The sequence below is a fragment of the Polyodon spathula genome, chromosome 7 (assembly GCF_017654505.1).
Source record: "Polyodon spathula isolate WHYD16114869_AA chromosome 7, ASM1765450v1, whole genome shotgun sequence".
NCBI lineage: Eukaryota > Metazoa > Chordata > Actinopteri > Acipenseriformes > Polyodontidae > Polyodon > Polyodon spathula.
The window spans coordinates 15822803-15838928 of record NC_054540.1 but is presented as its reverse complement, the minus strand read 5'-3'; the positions used below and the strand labels follow the sequence as shown (position 1 = coordinate 15838928).

General features: G+C 36.4%; 1 protein-coding gene across 2 annotated transcripts in view; it reads right to left on the bottom strand.

Moving 5' to 3' along the window:
- Nucleotides 1–16126, bottom strand: part of LOC121318240 (plexin-A4-like) — a 239976-nt gene that overhangs the window by 51343 nt on the left and 172507 nt on the right. For both annotated transcript variants that reach the window (XM_041254697.1, XM_041254696.1), the window contains exons 10-14: nt 12162–12362; nt 8393–8489; nt 5930–6114; nt 1369–1520; nt 970–1087 (exon numbers count right to left, since the gene is read on the bottom strand). In XM_041254697.1, the coding sequence (XP_041110631.1) occupies nt 970–1087; nt 1369–1520; nt 5930–6114; nt 8393–8489; nt 12162–12362 (753 nt within the window). The remainder of the gene's footprint in view (nt 1–969; nt 1088–1368; nt 1521–5929; nt 6115–8392; nt 8490–12161; nt 12363–16126) is intronic.

Here is a 16126-nt window from a genome sequence, read left to right as displayed (position 1 = left end):
TACAGAATTTGTTATATTATATATATATATACATATATACACACACACACACACACACACACACCTCTGTTCAGTTTTACGAAATTATCGCCAAATGATCCTAATAACAAAAAAGTTTTTCAGACTAATGATAATTTTTGTCACCCGACAATGAAACTCCATAATGTTTGGAAACATCAAGTAAATGATGCAATAATTACAACTGTGAACAAAACAATAATTGTTCCAAATTTGAAACTTTAAAAGATTAGAGGGCACAATACTGTTGAAATCATTGAATCGTTATTTTTTACATTGCTGTGAGCAGCGGGATACATGAAGCATTTTAAACAGCCAGATTTATTTTCCTTCTTTTTCTTGCTAATTTGATATACCACCCACACACAATGGGATTCAGGATGATTAGATCTTACAGATGTTTGCACATTGTGTTCTGGCAGTACACAGCTTCAGAAGGTCAACATATTTCAGATTTCTGTTTTTAATTATCATATTTAAAAATGCTGTTATAAATATTTACAAAAATGTGATCCTATGGACTGATCAGGGTATCAGCTCAGCGTCTAGGTATTGATTAAAATATGTGTAGAAATGAAAATATGGGGCTTCCTTTTCACCATGCTACTGCTGAGATAATACAGAATCAACTGAAATAACTATTCAAGTATATGGCGCTATTACAATAATGACAGTAAATCCAATAATTGGTTATTGATAAAGACAGCTAAATATGAGTTCTTATAAGATCATTATAATGTCCATTTGAAAAAAAAAAGATATTTAAAAAGTCTAATACATGTTTACCATAATGTGTGTGTCTTTTTTATATAGGAAATGTAAGATCTGCAAAATGAGGTAAGGCTTACTGAAAATGTTTTGTTGGCTCTATGTACATCCATCCACAGCACATCCTTTGAGCACCCTTTCATCTGATTATCCTTAATATGAAAAAGAACACCATGCACTCACCACAAAGTAATATAAGTGGTAGGATCTTGCCATGAACTCGGGCCGGCACTCTCCCACACAGACCTCCACATATCCAGCATACTGGCTGTGCTCAGCTCGTCCCATTTCACACACAATCCTGGAAAAAGGTCAAACACACAAGAGGAATATTATGCAAATTATTAAAGTTTGCCACTTATAAAACCATAATTTTGTTAATAACATTTAATGGATTGACCCCATTTTCAACAGTATTAATAACTACACAATCGCAGTAGTATTGTTTGAAAGAGGTACATGTTTAATAACTTTAAAGTAATACAGTTTATATGTTTATCTAACGTATGGTGCAAGTTGTGACCAGAATGTAATCTCTCCTGTATATTTTAGCAGTTATTGGCACATCATCTCCCCACTTACTGTTCTGCTGGAATATATCCCTCCAGTACTGGGGTGCACTCCACCTCAGCCACCTTGACGTGCGCCTCGATCTCCTTGAACTCTAGGCCAAGATTCTCCCCACGTATTGTCACCCGGGTGCCACCTTCCCTGGGACCTGTTAGTGGAGTTATCTGAAGAAAAAGACCAAAATTAAAAATGAATATTAAAAAAAAAAAACTCCTCCTAGGATTACACAGCTGAAAGGGCTGAACGTGATTCTGTCACTCTTGCTTAAGAGTTCTCAGGTGGAATCAATTAATTATCTTTTTATTCCAGACATTTTAATCAACTTATGTTGGATGCATACATGTATATCTGTTCATACTTATATAATGATTTACATCTTTTCCAGGGTGGGGTAACTTCATAGATGTTCTGTGTCCTTTGCCTGGATCAGAGGCTGTTTTAATACAGAGATTTTGGAATTTGTTTGCTTTACTCAAAAAGCGGGATAACTATAGCATTAATGAGACCATGTATTTTGCCAATGCGAGGATTGAAATTGGCTGCACATTTCCATTTATGTACTGGTCAAGCAGAAGAACAACAAACACCAGATCACCAAACATTTGGGAGCTGGCGAGATGGGGAGGGTGTTAAAAATGTATACAAAGACTGTCAAACTGCTATCTTAATTCCACTGCCACACAACTACGTTCCACTGCAGACAGCATAGAAAGTAAAACAGTAATCAGAGAGACAGGGCAGCAGCATCCCTATGGTTTCCTAAGAACAATTCCTTTGTTTTAAAGTGCAAAGAGAGTCCAGAAAGCACATAAACTTTATTATGGAGCGGGGTAAACAGTTCAGTGCGGATACACACTCAATGTTTGTTCACTTTAGTAAATCAAGTCTAATTAAACAACGCAGTGTTCAGAACCCGTCACTTCCTACAGAGACAGAGATAAAACATGCCGCTGCTCTGTGAATGTCGCATTGTTTAATGTCTTTAACTCCATTAACTGCAAGGGTGGAAAACTGTGAATGCAACCCATTTTAGATAATATACTTGATCTGCATTCTTGCCAAGCACCTTAAGAGAAGAATGAGACGATTCCTTAATGTGCAAATGCCTATGCTGATAACAGGCTGTCCAGGCTTTTCAGTATTGTGACTTAAAATATATATCTTTTTTTATTTAGGGTTATAAAATTAGTATTCCTTTTTATTTAAACTGTGTGGCAAATATGTACCACTGTGAAAATAAAAACAACTTATCAGTTCTTATGTGGGCTGAATCTCTTATGTGGGCTGAATTTAAAAAGGTACCTATGACAAATGACAACAGCTCAAGTTTACAATTATTATTTATGAATCTAGCTATCATTACTTAGTATGACAGTGAAGTTCATCTGACATCGGCTACTTTGTGTTTTGTCATTGGCCACAAATGGTATGCAACTAGCAGACAAGTTGATCTATGTAGGTCACACTTTAGTTAAACATATCTATTAATAAACATAACATAAAAATAAAATAAAGTGTTACCAGTTTTTCAAGGTATGCACAAACAGGTTACACAGTAACATCATTTTATGAACATAGCATGCATCGATTTACATATATTAGGAGACATTTGCATGTTATTTACAATTTGCATGTTATAAATGAGATGCACAGTATACTTGGGTAAAGGTATTATATACAGTATAGTAAACAATGCTGGTTTTGATAGGGCAGTATACAAGAGGTGCTTGTTATATAAGGAGTACAACCCTGTGCATGTACTTGTCATTCAAGGCTTCTCAGTCATTTATATGTATAGATTACGTCAATACCATACCACAGAAACCTACACATACTGTATAGACTGGCCACTGCACTGTCCAGACCAAGTCTTACCGTATAGGCATTATATACCAGTGCCAATACAACAATTAAAACAAACCTTAAATCAATCTTTTGTTAAAACATGAATATTAACACAAAGAAACGAGGTTGATAGTTAATGCTGTTGACCCATTGTGTGGAGAAAAGTACATGGATGGAAGCCAACATATCAGGTTTGGGATTTTTAACTCGGTCTGCTAAATATAAGCAACTATATTTTACGGGTAGCACTAAACAAACCACAGGAAAGTCAATAAATTGCATATTTTAAAAGCCTAAACTAGCCATCACTTCCCAGGTGGTAGCTGAGATAGGCAGACATCTTGTGCATTCTTGGCTGGAGTAATGGGATTTAAGTTGATATTAATGACATTTCACAATGTCATCCTTTTCTGCCACATGAAAGGTCCTTCAGAGAGGCTTTATGAAGAGTAAGGTGCACCTCGGTGGAGGAAGCCAACCACCCAGCTGGGAGGGAGGTCAGGTCGACATCATCCTTCACAGCAGCTGTCCCCAATACACAACTGTTCAAACTGTTGAACAGGCAGCTTCTGAAGCATCAGATGTTTTGATATGAATCATAATCATCAGTACAGCATGGTGTATATTTACAAGGGTAGGACAAAAAAAAAGAAACAGATATGCCTTGACTGTCCACTTGTTTCCAGGACAGCACTGATTCCATGTCTGACAAATGCATAGTGCTCTAGGAGAGTACATAATCATTTTTTAATAAGGACTACCTCACTTGGAGGAAGTTCAGGGTAGAACTCTACAGTCTGTTCTCCAGAAGGGACCAAGGAGTTGTCACTTTTTAGACAGTTTCACTGCTGTCTTGCCCATTTTGAATTAATCTGACTTGCGACAATGCGATGAACGATGTCAGGGATGCCACTGACAAAGCAAATTAATGTGTCGTGAGGGACAGCCCTCTGGCACTTTGCTAACTTCTCTAAATTGGTAAACTTACTTATTCTACAGAAGAAAGTTTTGAAAGTAAAAATGGATACATAACATTGAAATTGATAAAGGCTGTCTGCCAATCTATCTGTGTGAAGTCCAACTTATCTTCAGAGCTCTGGCACATTTTATAAAGTCAATTTAAAAGAGAGATTTTAAAGGTTTTGAGTATTTAGTCACTTAGTTCTTGTTTAATCTTTAGGATCCCTCAGACTGCATGGCTTGATCAGAATACTTGCAATGACAGACAGGTTCACTCTCTGCACTGCCTTTTATTGTCCTTTTCTGACTCAAAAGAGAATCCTGGCTGAACTTTGCAAGCTTCCAAGGTGAAAACACAAAGGAAGACCATTGTAAAGCCATTGGGACCAATTGGTGCAACATAATTGTTGCTTTTTAGTCACTATAATTTTCCAATTTTCTGATATTTTAAATGGAATTACTTTTTGAGTGAAAAATACTTTACAGTAGGTCACAAGAATAACTGGAGCATTAGTATAATGATCTAGCACCATGTTACTCTCTAAGAGGGGGCTCAGGTAAGGTTTTAAATTCACACATACTAAGAACTCTGACAACTTAAATTAACTGTAGTTAAGAGTATGAGATGTTGTACAGATGGAGGCTATTTTAGGCAATGCAGTGTAGAGTAATTAGAAAACATTGCACTGCACTTCACTTTGTTTCATTTTACTGAGCTTCAGTGCTGCATCTCTTAAATAAATGCAGTAAAATGCAGTAACAATGTCTGTATGTGCCGAACAGAAAACAGCATGTTTCAGTTGCACTTGTTATCATAAAACATTTAAAAAAATAATAATAATAATAATATCATCGTGCAGATTGTTTAGCTCCAATTACTTCTCTATAATAAAACAAGTAAACTCACCCTGTGATCAAGACAGAACATTATCTCCAATACATATCAAGCCTCAAGAGAATACAACTCAGCTAATGGGTCACAAAATACTTTCGAATAAGAATAATTTCATATCATATCAAACAACTGGGATATTTCATGAAGAGAAATCTGCAGTGATTTGTGCTGCCTGTATTTATAGCAAGGTTCATATTTAGCATGGTTCTTAGCTCTATACATCTACTGTATCACGTCAAAGATGGCAAGATGTTAGGTACATTTGTAAAACACTGAAGCTCAGAGAATGTAAAGAAGGCTGTATATCATTGTATATCATACCCTGCACTGAATCCATGAGGACGATACAATGCAAACCTCAATCTGGCAAGTACAAAATTCTGATTGGGTAAGCCAGCTTTCCTGTGACAGAGGAAAACCATTCCTTTAGGTACCATGTTCACCTTCCATTGAAGCCACTGCAGTCAATTTACTCCTACAGTTTGCAAAATTGCCAAGCACAGATTACTTACAATTTACAGTTAAGCAAACTAATACAGTACATGACATACACAGAAACAATTTTTGGTGAATCTTTCACATCAAGCTTTTACCAGACCAATAATCAAAATCCAAATTTAAAAAACAAAAATGCTATCTGAAGAGGTAAAAATATTATATATATATATATATATATATATATATATATATATATATATATATATATATATATATATATATATATATAAAGAAGGAATTTGTAGTTATCATAGACGAAGAAGTTGTATGTGAACAAAACTTAAACTTTGTAATTGAAGACATTACATTAAGTAAGTATGTTAATATAATATTTAAAAAGGGGCTACACACTAAATGTTGTAGTAGATCACTTACTTCTGTTATTTTTGGATTCGTGCACTTGTTGTTCATCCCGGAGTACTCCAGCCACTCTGGCAGAAGGCAGTGCTGTTTCAATGTACATCTGTCCTCCCCTTTGCACCAACCACAGCCAAAATGGGGATCTGCCTTCAGACACATGCCACAACTCTCCCGTATAGCCCCACATTTGTACAGATGAACTACCAGAAGAAAAATACATATATTTAAATAAGAAAAACAGAGCCCAAAAAATGATTCATTTTGACTTCTGAAGCTCTGTTTCTTGGACTTTCTATCACACATTATCTATAATAAGGGTGATCCTTTTTATTATTTGGTTGGACAGTATATTCAGCACTGGTTGTTTTTTATACAGGGTATTACAGTTCTAACTGAGCGGGAATCACACTTGCTTTTACTAAACAATCATATCTGCAGTTAATTTAATGCAAAGACAGGCAGAGCAATAACTGGCAACAGAGATAGATGGGTCTTCAGTGCCCTCACAAGCCTCGGTGACAATTCACAGTGACAGGTAGATGAATATTTGTTCTTTTTAATACTTCATGAGATTTTAACCTTCAATACTCAAAGACAAACAGGAGTGTAATAATGGAGTATTGCTGTGGCTCTCTCCTTTTTGACATACACGCATTCTTTTCTATTACCCTTTTTTTTTTTTTTTAAAACAATCATAAATGCTGGATACACTGAAGTTCCTCTCTGTTTGTCCATAGAGTACGAGTAGCTCAAGTGGCAATGCAAAAATCAATACACTGTCCTGGCTATAACCAAGCTTGTCTCCATGATAATACTGAATCTTTCTGTGTCAACTGTGTCAACTGTGCCAAATGTGACGTGGCCGACTGTTCATTGATGCCGAAATTGAGTCTTAATTGTACTTGGGACCTAAGCCGCATGTAAACCCAGGTTTGTGCATTACTATAAAACCATAAATATTTGCAACCAAAATATTTGGCAAATATCACACACATAAAACCTATTTTGCTCCAGAAATGTTGGTGACCTGTTGCAATATACTAAGTACGTATTGTTAGTGGATTTTGATATTTCGTGTCAAAAATGTTGGTGTCCCGTCCCCCCCCATACACAAAAAAAGCAAGTATTTATGGCTTTACAGTATTCTACTGAACAACCTACTCTTTTAAACAGAGGGATCAAAACAATCTTGCTTCTTTTTATCAGTCAGTTTCAATTGCCATGGTAACCAGACCATGCTTCTGTAATCCAACTCCCATTACAATGCTTTCTGGGTTTTTCCACTTGACTTTCACATCCCCTCCCCACACATGCTACAGTAGGCTTACATGGTGTCCACAAATACATTTTTCAGTCATCCTTAAGAAAAACAGTGTGCATCTGTTACAACTGAAGTGATCAGTACAACTGTACATGTCATCTCAAGTTACCAAAGTGTTATGAATGAATGGCTCAAATTGTAGGCACTGGACTAAAGTTAATGTCTAGGCATTAAGCTTGTCAAAGTATTAAACGTCTCCAAGCAGTAGCGAGTGGTACTGGCGAAAACAAGTGTTACATCCTATTACAATCACAGCCTACCTCAAACATGTCTTTTTAAAGTACAGCATTGACTGTAATTGTTATATTGTTGTTAGAAGCAGAATGTTACCACTTTGTGACAGTTTATTTCTCTTAATCAATAGTTTGTATTAAAATGCTGTTTTGGACATCTTTGGCAATACCTTAGTGTTGCCTTGCAATTCAGTCCGGTACAACAGTGGTTTTCAACCTGTGGCATGCATACCAGTAATGGCAGTTGTTCTTTAAGACGATATGATTCTATTGAGCTATTGTAATGTATCAACCTGTTTGCACCACTGAACCACTGACAAAGAAAAGTCTGAGCTTTCAAAATTAACGATGGGGAACCAAAGCAGCCACTCTGTGTTGTTTGTGGTGAACGCAAATAATCAGATCTTCGGCGGTAGTTGGAGAAAAACAAACAAAACAAAACAAAAAAAGGAGGTTGTAATGGGGTAGGTCTGTTTTACAATAGCCATTTAAGATTGCACATAGCTACTGGCACAACTGGTGGTCCCTGCTGGAAAGACTGGTACTTGAGATGAAAAGGTTGAAAACCACAGCTGCACAGAATATAGAGTTGCAGGAGTTTCTTCTTCAACCTTTTTTCCTAGTTTAGTTGGAGCCACTACCCACACTCGGACACATTGTATACAGTACATAAATATACATACAGAGTATACAGTACATAAATAGCAGTAGTGATGCATGTATACTCGTTTTAAAATTCTGTCACTAGCCAATTTTTCTTGAGGAAAATCAAATAGAAAAGTACGTTGGAGGTGCTTCTTTTAATGATGCATTAACAATAATAAAAAAAAGTCAAAAGCCAAGGATGATGAACTGCTGTTTCTGCTCTTAACTGCAGGATGCTGTGGTTTGTTTCCATGGTTACTAGTTTCAAGGACACCTTACCTTTGTTATCTGCTGGATTGTCGATGCTGAAATCACCATTCCACACAACCATTAGATCTACTGGGAGGCTGCTAATCGCCATTCCTTCATACAAGTACTAAAAAAACAGAAACAAGTCATTAAAAAAAAAAAAAAAAAGAAAGAAATTGGGAAATTTTGCTGCAGAGAACTCGAGGAGGGGAGGTTCTGAGCTTACTCCTGGCATTTTCTATTTCAGTTGTTGTAATCCAAAGATATAGATTATGGTGAAGCTGTTCAATAATTTACATCAATATCTTCAGTTGGTTGCTCATCTATATAGTTTTTTTTTATATTTAGAGCACAGAAAAAAGTGTGATATCGATACATCTATAAAAATGTATAGTACAGTAAAATGCAACATTACATTATATTCATATTCAAGTCTAAATCATATCTTTTCAAGAGCTAAGCAAATACAAACAGTGACGGTTTGTGTGACCCCAGCATACTCTACCTCATTACATCTCTTTCCTGTCTCCCTGCACAATGAGTAAAACCTGAAGTTTTCAAGAACCAAGAGCTCTGTTGAACTACACTGGGTAAATTATTTATTTATTAAAAAAAAAAAAAAAAAAAAAAAAAAAAAAAAAAAAAGTCTACCCTCACAAAATGTAGTACAGCATTAAATGGAAATACTGGCAGTCCTGACATAATGCCCAAGGCAAAATACAGTTTACAACTATAATACCAAAATACTGTTTGTTGCAGACTATTTGGTATGCAGAGTGCAATGGGGAGATTCTCGGCATAGTGATGGAACATAGACATATTTATCATAATTGACCAACAAGGCATGTTCAGAATGGGGTGGCTTCAAAACAGGGTTGGAGGCATGGAACATTCCCCATACAATGCCTACAGAGAAGAGACCAAACTGGCAATAGCGCAAAACATTTGGTAAAGGTAATGCAACAGTCAAATAACTGCCATGTGCCAACGGCAAGTGGGGAAAGGTAATCAGAATAAATGATAAAAAAGTAAAAAGGAACACTGATGAAACATAACTTCTGCATAACCCCATTTCATCTCCTATAATTTGTGGATTATCACCGGGATAAGTATGTTTTTTTTTTGTTGTTTTGTTATGATGCCGTAGCTGAGTGGATTAACTTATATTAACTTGTGCCTCTAGCAAATTCAGTTTAAATGACTAAATGCCGGCCAGACAGTCTGCTTTGTAGATTTGAAAGTACCACCTTATGTGCATTTCTACTAAACCAGGAAGAAAACAAAAGGTTACATAAAGCTTTCATTAATGACAGGGTAAATGTCTACCATTTCATTAAATAAATGAAGATAATGTTACTGACTATTATTATTATTTATTATTTTTATTTTTTTTATGAATTGCATCTTTTCGATATGTCATTAATAAAATATAAGTATGTATTTCTGAACACATTTACTTAATGAGTGCATTTTTAATGAGGATAGTACATATGAATAAAAACACTACTCGTCTTAATAGTATTTTTATGGGAATGCCCAAACTATATACAATTCGTGTGATTCTTTTGTCTGTTGAATTGTATACAATAGCACTGGTTTTCATGAACCATAATCTTTTCATTGTGCTATACTGTAATATGTTCAGAAATATGCTGGGGCTGTAACTCAAAACAATCAAGCATTGTGCCATAGTGAGCAGACCCTGCAATTTGTCAGAGTTCTAACAGTGGGCTTGAACTATTTATTGGAATGCTTTCAATTTCTTCTTGTAATTGCTTGGGGATCTTCTTCTGTGCTGGTGAGGACAATTGTTCCCTGGGATAAACTAGAATCTGAGACTTTTTGGATAAGCCTGGGAACACTACACAAGTATAGCAGGTATTGACAAGTAGAAGCAGTGGAATTACCTACAACTCCCTGTGATGGGGTACCACCGCCCCTGTGTGTATTTTGTATTATTTTGTATGGTCTATTGCTGTTTTATGTATGCATGACAGTGGATGCAGTGTGATTTTATTAGTATTTAGAACGTATGTATTTGAGCATTGTTTTAGGTCGGCAGGGAAGAGTTAATTACCTTCCTTGCCAAATCACTTCACATGCAGACTGTGCCTGAGCCGATTGAATAATTAACAAGTAATCAAACTCAGGCATATATGTATAAAAGGAGTGGATTAGCAGTTCCTCAGGGTTGGGTTGTCCAGAGGAGGAGAGAGACAAGTAAGAACAGAAATTTAAAACTATAAGCAATTGCTACCAGTGCTGGTTTTACACCAGCATGATACGCGCTTGTTTAGTGTCGGCTGTGTTTTGTCTGCTTGTTTTGGTCACCATCACATTTTTTTGTTTCAATCTTTTTATTTGTTTATTATTTGCAATAAATACATGTATCAGAGCTAACACTTACAGTACTCTGTCTAATTCCTAGTCTGAAATCACCCACAAGCCATCCTAACCACACACCCCTAGTCAATCTTTCCCTGCAGCTGTCACTATCGGGCAATGGTGAACCAATGGGGAGTAAAACAGACGGGCCGAATACTAAATATTCAATAAGCTTAACGTCTAGAAATTGTTTTTTTTTTGTTGTTGTTGTTTTGGATTTCGATCATCATCAGTGCCACACCTGCGCTTTGCTTGAAGAGCTTCCCTTTTTCTTATTTAGACAGGCGGTATCTAAGGAATACAAAAAGCAATAACCAGCTGCCTCATCATTTACTTTACAAACCATTCAGGTATTAAATAGATCTTTCAGGTGATAGTGTTCAGATATTCATTTAGCAAGAAAATTGTAATTATGGCAAGAGAACAAAGCCACCAGGTATCAGTGGAGGCTTGATGGTGCAAATCAGCGTCACGCAAGAAGTACAGGCAAACAATAACAGGCTAATTCATCAGGAATCAGGTGGGAACCTGAACACTAGAAGTGTTTATTTTAATAATGTTTGTGCTGGATCGCTTGGGTGGAACAAGGAGTAGAACTTGTACCATGACCATCTCCACACTCTCCCGCATGATTTAATAGAAGTAAATTAAGAAAGATGAGTGTTACAATGAGCTGTAAAAGGTTCACTTCATCCCCAACTACTTGTAGGATTGTAGCCAAAACTCTGTTAAGCAACCTGTACAGATCTGTATCGCTTCTTTCAGGCAGGTAACCTAAGCACTTCAGCTTCAGCAGAAGGTGCCACTGAACCTTGGATGAACTTGACCTGCATCTCCAGTAGCTGGTCACGATACCAGTGGGGTGTAGCATCTAGCAGCTGCTTTTTAAAGATAGTGCAAACACAAATCCAAACTCAGTGCGCATGATCGGTGGTGTATGATGCAGAGCAAAGCTATACAGCACGCCACCTGTACCATGTGAAGTTCTGTCAATATCTTTTAGTCTGCAACACAAACCCATATAAAAAATGCATTCTCTTACTGGACCACTATAATTGTACACAATATAAAACAAATTCTCTATATTTAGTTTCCTACTAGTTTAATAGGAAATACAGTATTTGCTTAGAAAAAAACAAAATTGCAATACAGGGGTGCCCCTAGAAAAACTTGAAAATGCTTAATTTTAGTTTTATACAAGATATTCTATTAAGCTTGTCTACAACACACCAGAAAATATGTCTCTCATTATAATGTGAAGCAAGAATAGTAATCTATTTTTGAGTAATCTATAAAAATTGATGAAATATATCTTTGGTTCGGCTGACTCGGGAGTACTGAATTTTTAAACATCCTTGTCATTTGTCTCTTGACATAATGCATTTTATGAAGAAGCATCAATGCCTTAACTTACAGAGGTGTTCTGGCATTGGACACTGGAGCTATTGAAGCGCAATGCAGGCACCCTCTTCTCCACTCCCTGGATGTTCAGAACACATTCGTACCCTCGCTGACCAGACTGAGGCTGGGGTAGATTCTTAGCTCTCAGAGTGACAGGCTTCACCACTTCAACAGAGACAAGGATCTTCTCTGCGGGAAGTAGCTGTGGGCATTCCTGAGACAGAAGAATTACATTCATTTTTAAACTTTATTGTGAATTAGTCATTTTCATATTCACACTTGAATGCATTAAATGTGACCATACATAATATACTGTATATCTTTAAATGAAAGACAGGTTTTGTGTCATGTGTTCAAGCAAGTTAACTACAAAGAAGAAAAATAAAAAATATAGCCACATAGTAGGCCTGTAAAAAGCAGTGTTCATTTAGTTTGCGGAATAATCAACTAACTTATCAGAATTTTTTTTTTCATGTAAGAAATGTTCACAGCATGTATAACATACAGCAGAGTCAAAGTGGAGGAAAGCCAAACATACTTATGTCAGCAACCATTATGTTGACATAATGTATATAAGGCTTTCTTAAATATGGAGACATACCTCCACCCCCTTGCACGTATAATTTCTGGCACTTTATTGACAGTGGTTTGCGAATTTATGTTAGTAAATAACCAGATTATTAAGTTGTTATAGGGATAGTACCCTTTGTCGCAAAACAACTGTCTTAGGGAGGCATCTTGCCAAGAGCTACAATATCCAAACAGCACACTACAGTAGGGCTACAGCAGTCAGCTATTGTGTTTGTGCACTGATACCCTGCTCTCTGGACAGTTACAGCCTGAGAAGCGGATCCATGTTGAGAAAATGGCAGCGATCCATACATTTATTGTGCATGCTCAGAGAACCAAAGCCAGAAAGCATTGTCATTTTTGTAACTTGAGTCGTCAAATGTTGACTGGCTGCAGCCTAATGAATATAGGACATTGTTTTACTATGTTTGTTCCGTCCCAATACAAAATTAACCACAAGATTAACAATACAATAAATAATACAAGGAAAGGTTTCCATGGCCAGATATTTTAATTTCTACATAAAATACTTTTACAGTATAGGAAACAAAAATGAGGATTAAGGGACACACTAGGAAAACAGCTAACATGCAAATGCTCAATCTATACAGTTCTTAGTATCATTTTCCCAAGACAGTTTTGAGGGGATTACAACATGTTTTTAATCAACTTTTCACCTATGCTGGTAAACATTCAATTGTCCATTATCCAGCAAAGCAAAGGATTTGCAGCGTGTCTAATTCTGTGAATTTCTTCACTGCAATGACATTATGCTGAGTTAAGACAACAACCATATCTTTATTGACAAGGACAAATGCCTTGTTCAGGCTGGGATTTCTGTTTGCTGAGCTGAATTCCATTGCCAATGTTCTGTTCTTCAAAAACTGAACTCTTCATCAAAGTCTTTCCTCTATCAGTCTTAATATGCAAGGCCAGGTCAGGATATTCTTGTCAGTAGCTCATAAAAGATATGTAGAAAGTCCTGGAACTTACTGAATTACTTTTAAATGGAGCTTAAACTACCAGAGCAAAAAGTTAGCTCTTTGCTAGTCCTGTGTCCACTCTCCTTTTTTTGCCATCTCTTAGACCACCAGAGCGTCTTGGCAAAGAACAATTTCCTTCCATGACAAAAACTCTTGTTATACTGCCAGACTCTGTTTAGACAACCCAATAATGAATGATATACAACACAAATTACATAAATGGGATTTGGATATTTTAAAAAAAAGCACCAAGACAGTAAGCGAGCCATCTTGTGACCATCTTCTTGAGTAAAAGTGAATCATCAAAACACACCACAGCACTCTGAAAAATAACACGCACTTATCAAAAGGTACATTTGGGGTTGCTCCTTTTTAATGTTATGCTTTGCTACAGGCAATAGCATTTTGGTTTTGTTTTGAAACACAAATCTGTCTTTGGAGGGGAGGAGGGGGGTTTCATATGCCCACAGCTGCCAAAATTGATACCTTGTAGAAACCATGTAGGAGGTTCTGTCAAGAGTTTTCTTCAAGCTAAAATGAGTAAAGAAAAAGGCACTCTGCTTACAGACTGCCAGTGACTCTCACTTGCTTGTTGGAGCACAGGATGTAACACCACACCACGCTCGCCTCTGGGCCAAAAAAAACAAATCACACATGTGTCTACTTACTGTGTCACAGTATTACACAATGGACTGCAGTGGTATTGTGAAACACAATGCTTCATGATATTATAGAAATCAATACCTATATCTAATCACATTAGATGCTCGCAACATTAAAACAGCAATTAAACAGCACCTTGGTATGGCTGTGATATATCAGAATTATTATATATAGATATTGTATACTGGTTCTGTACACCAGTATATGGGCTGGAAAGCAGCGTGTATCTTACAGTAACATATACTTTTTTTATAACATGTAGTTAAATAAGAATAATCAAACCTGTACAAGTATAGGTACATGTTTACTGCTGAAAAGCGAGTCAAATGTTCTAGAAAATTCTGCCACACTTCCTTGGAAAACACAAAACTTGTAGTTTTGGTGAGCAAAATATCAGTCTACAGTCCAGCTTACTTTGCCACTGGGAGAATTAGGTTGGTATGCCTCACGATCTTTCTTGCGAACACACTGTATGAAATTGGTTAGGAGGGTGTCGAGCTCCAGCAGGGGAATCTGACGAATTTGCCAGGTCTTGCGATGGAAGTTTAGTATTTTTTAATTATTTGAATGTCTGCAATGGTTTTCCATGCAGTGCTCTTTCGTATTCCTTGTTGAATTTTTCTCTGTATTCAGCTTACCTTGGTGTTTGGGTTTTTAATGGTTTGCTTTAGAGGCTACCGCGAATATTTAAAATCTGTTATTTTTTTAATGTGATATTTCATACTGAAACCCAGTTTCTCTTTAAACATCACTGAAACCTGTTCCAATGATTACTGAATTTGTTACGTATGATTGTGTCTCCAACCTGTTAGCAATAAACAATTAAAATGAGTCTTAACTTCAATTATGCATGTTTACTGTAAATGAACTGACACTGCATCTCAGAAGGGCTACACTAAATCAAACCAAATTATTATTACAGTTTATCATTAAATTTCCCTCCCAATTGCTTTCTTTTTCCAACAGTACTGGTGGGAAGTGTGCTTGATAATTAGCACTGATACAGAAAACAGAAAAAAAAAAAACTAGGTCTGCCAAAAACTGCAAATGTCGTCCTTTCAAGAGTAACTGATAATTACAATCATCTAATAACTGTTTTTGAAGGTAAGGGGAATCTACAGTGCATATCACATCACACTGAAAACCACGCGAGTGCTAATGAAGGAATAATTTCTGACTGCGGTTGTTTCATGTAAAAACCAGTGACAGGGGGAGTGTTTGTTGTTGTTCTGAAGCAGAGAGAGAAGCGAATAAACAGAGACAGAACAGTTCCACCCTTAGATTCCTTTTAAAAATTAAATTAGTTTTAGCGGGACAAGTCGTGGCCCACAGCGACCTGTTAATTGTTCATTTTTCATCAGTGATCAGAGTGAGCGGACAGAGATGGCCATCTGCAGGAAACAAGTGGAGGTGACAGACGGAATTGACAAATTTCCTTTGTATGTTACCTACGACAAATTGGTTCGACTTAATGAAGGTATGTATTAATACATAAGATGGTAAAAATTACTGGTTTCCAATTTTTATCATTTAATTTTTTTCAATTTAGCGCTGTTTTCTAGTTATTTATATAACGTTGTTTTATAGTTATTCATGTATTATTATGTTTAGTAGTATAATATTATTATTCATTTTCAGATCAATCTTATGCATGTTTGTATTAAACACAGCCAGACATAAGGCTCAGTCCAAACAGAGCACCGAACTCAGTGAGGTACCAGGATCGAGGCAGTAACTTCACAGAGGGCAAGATACTTTTTAT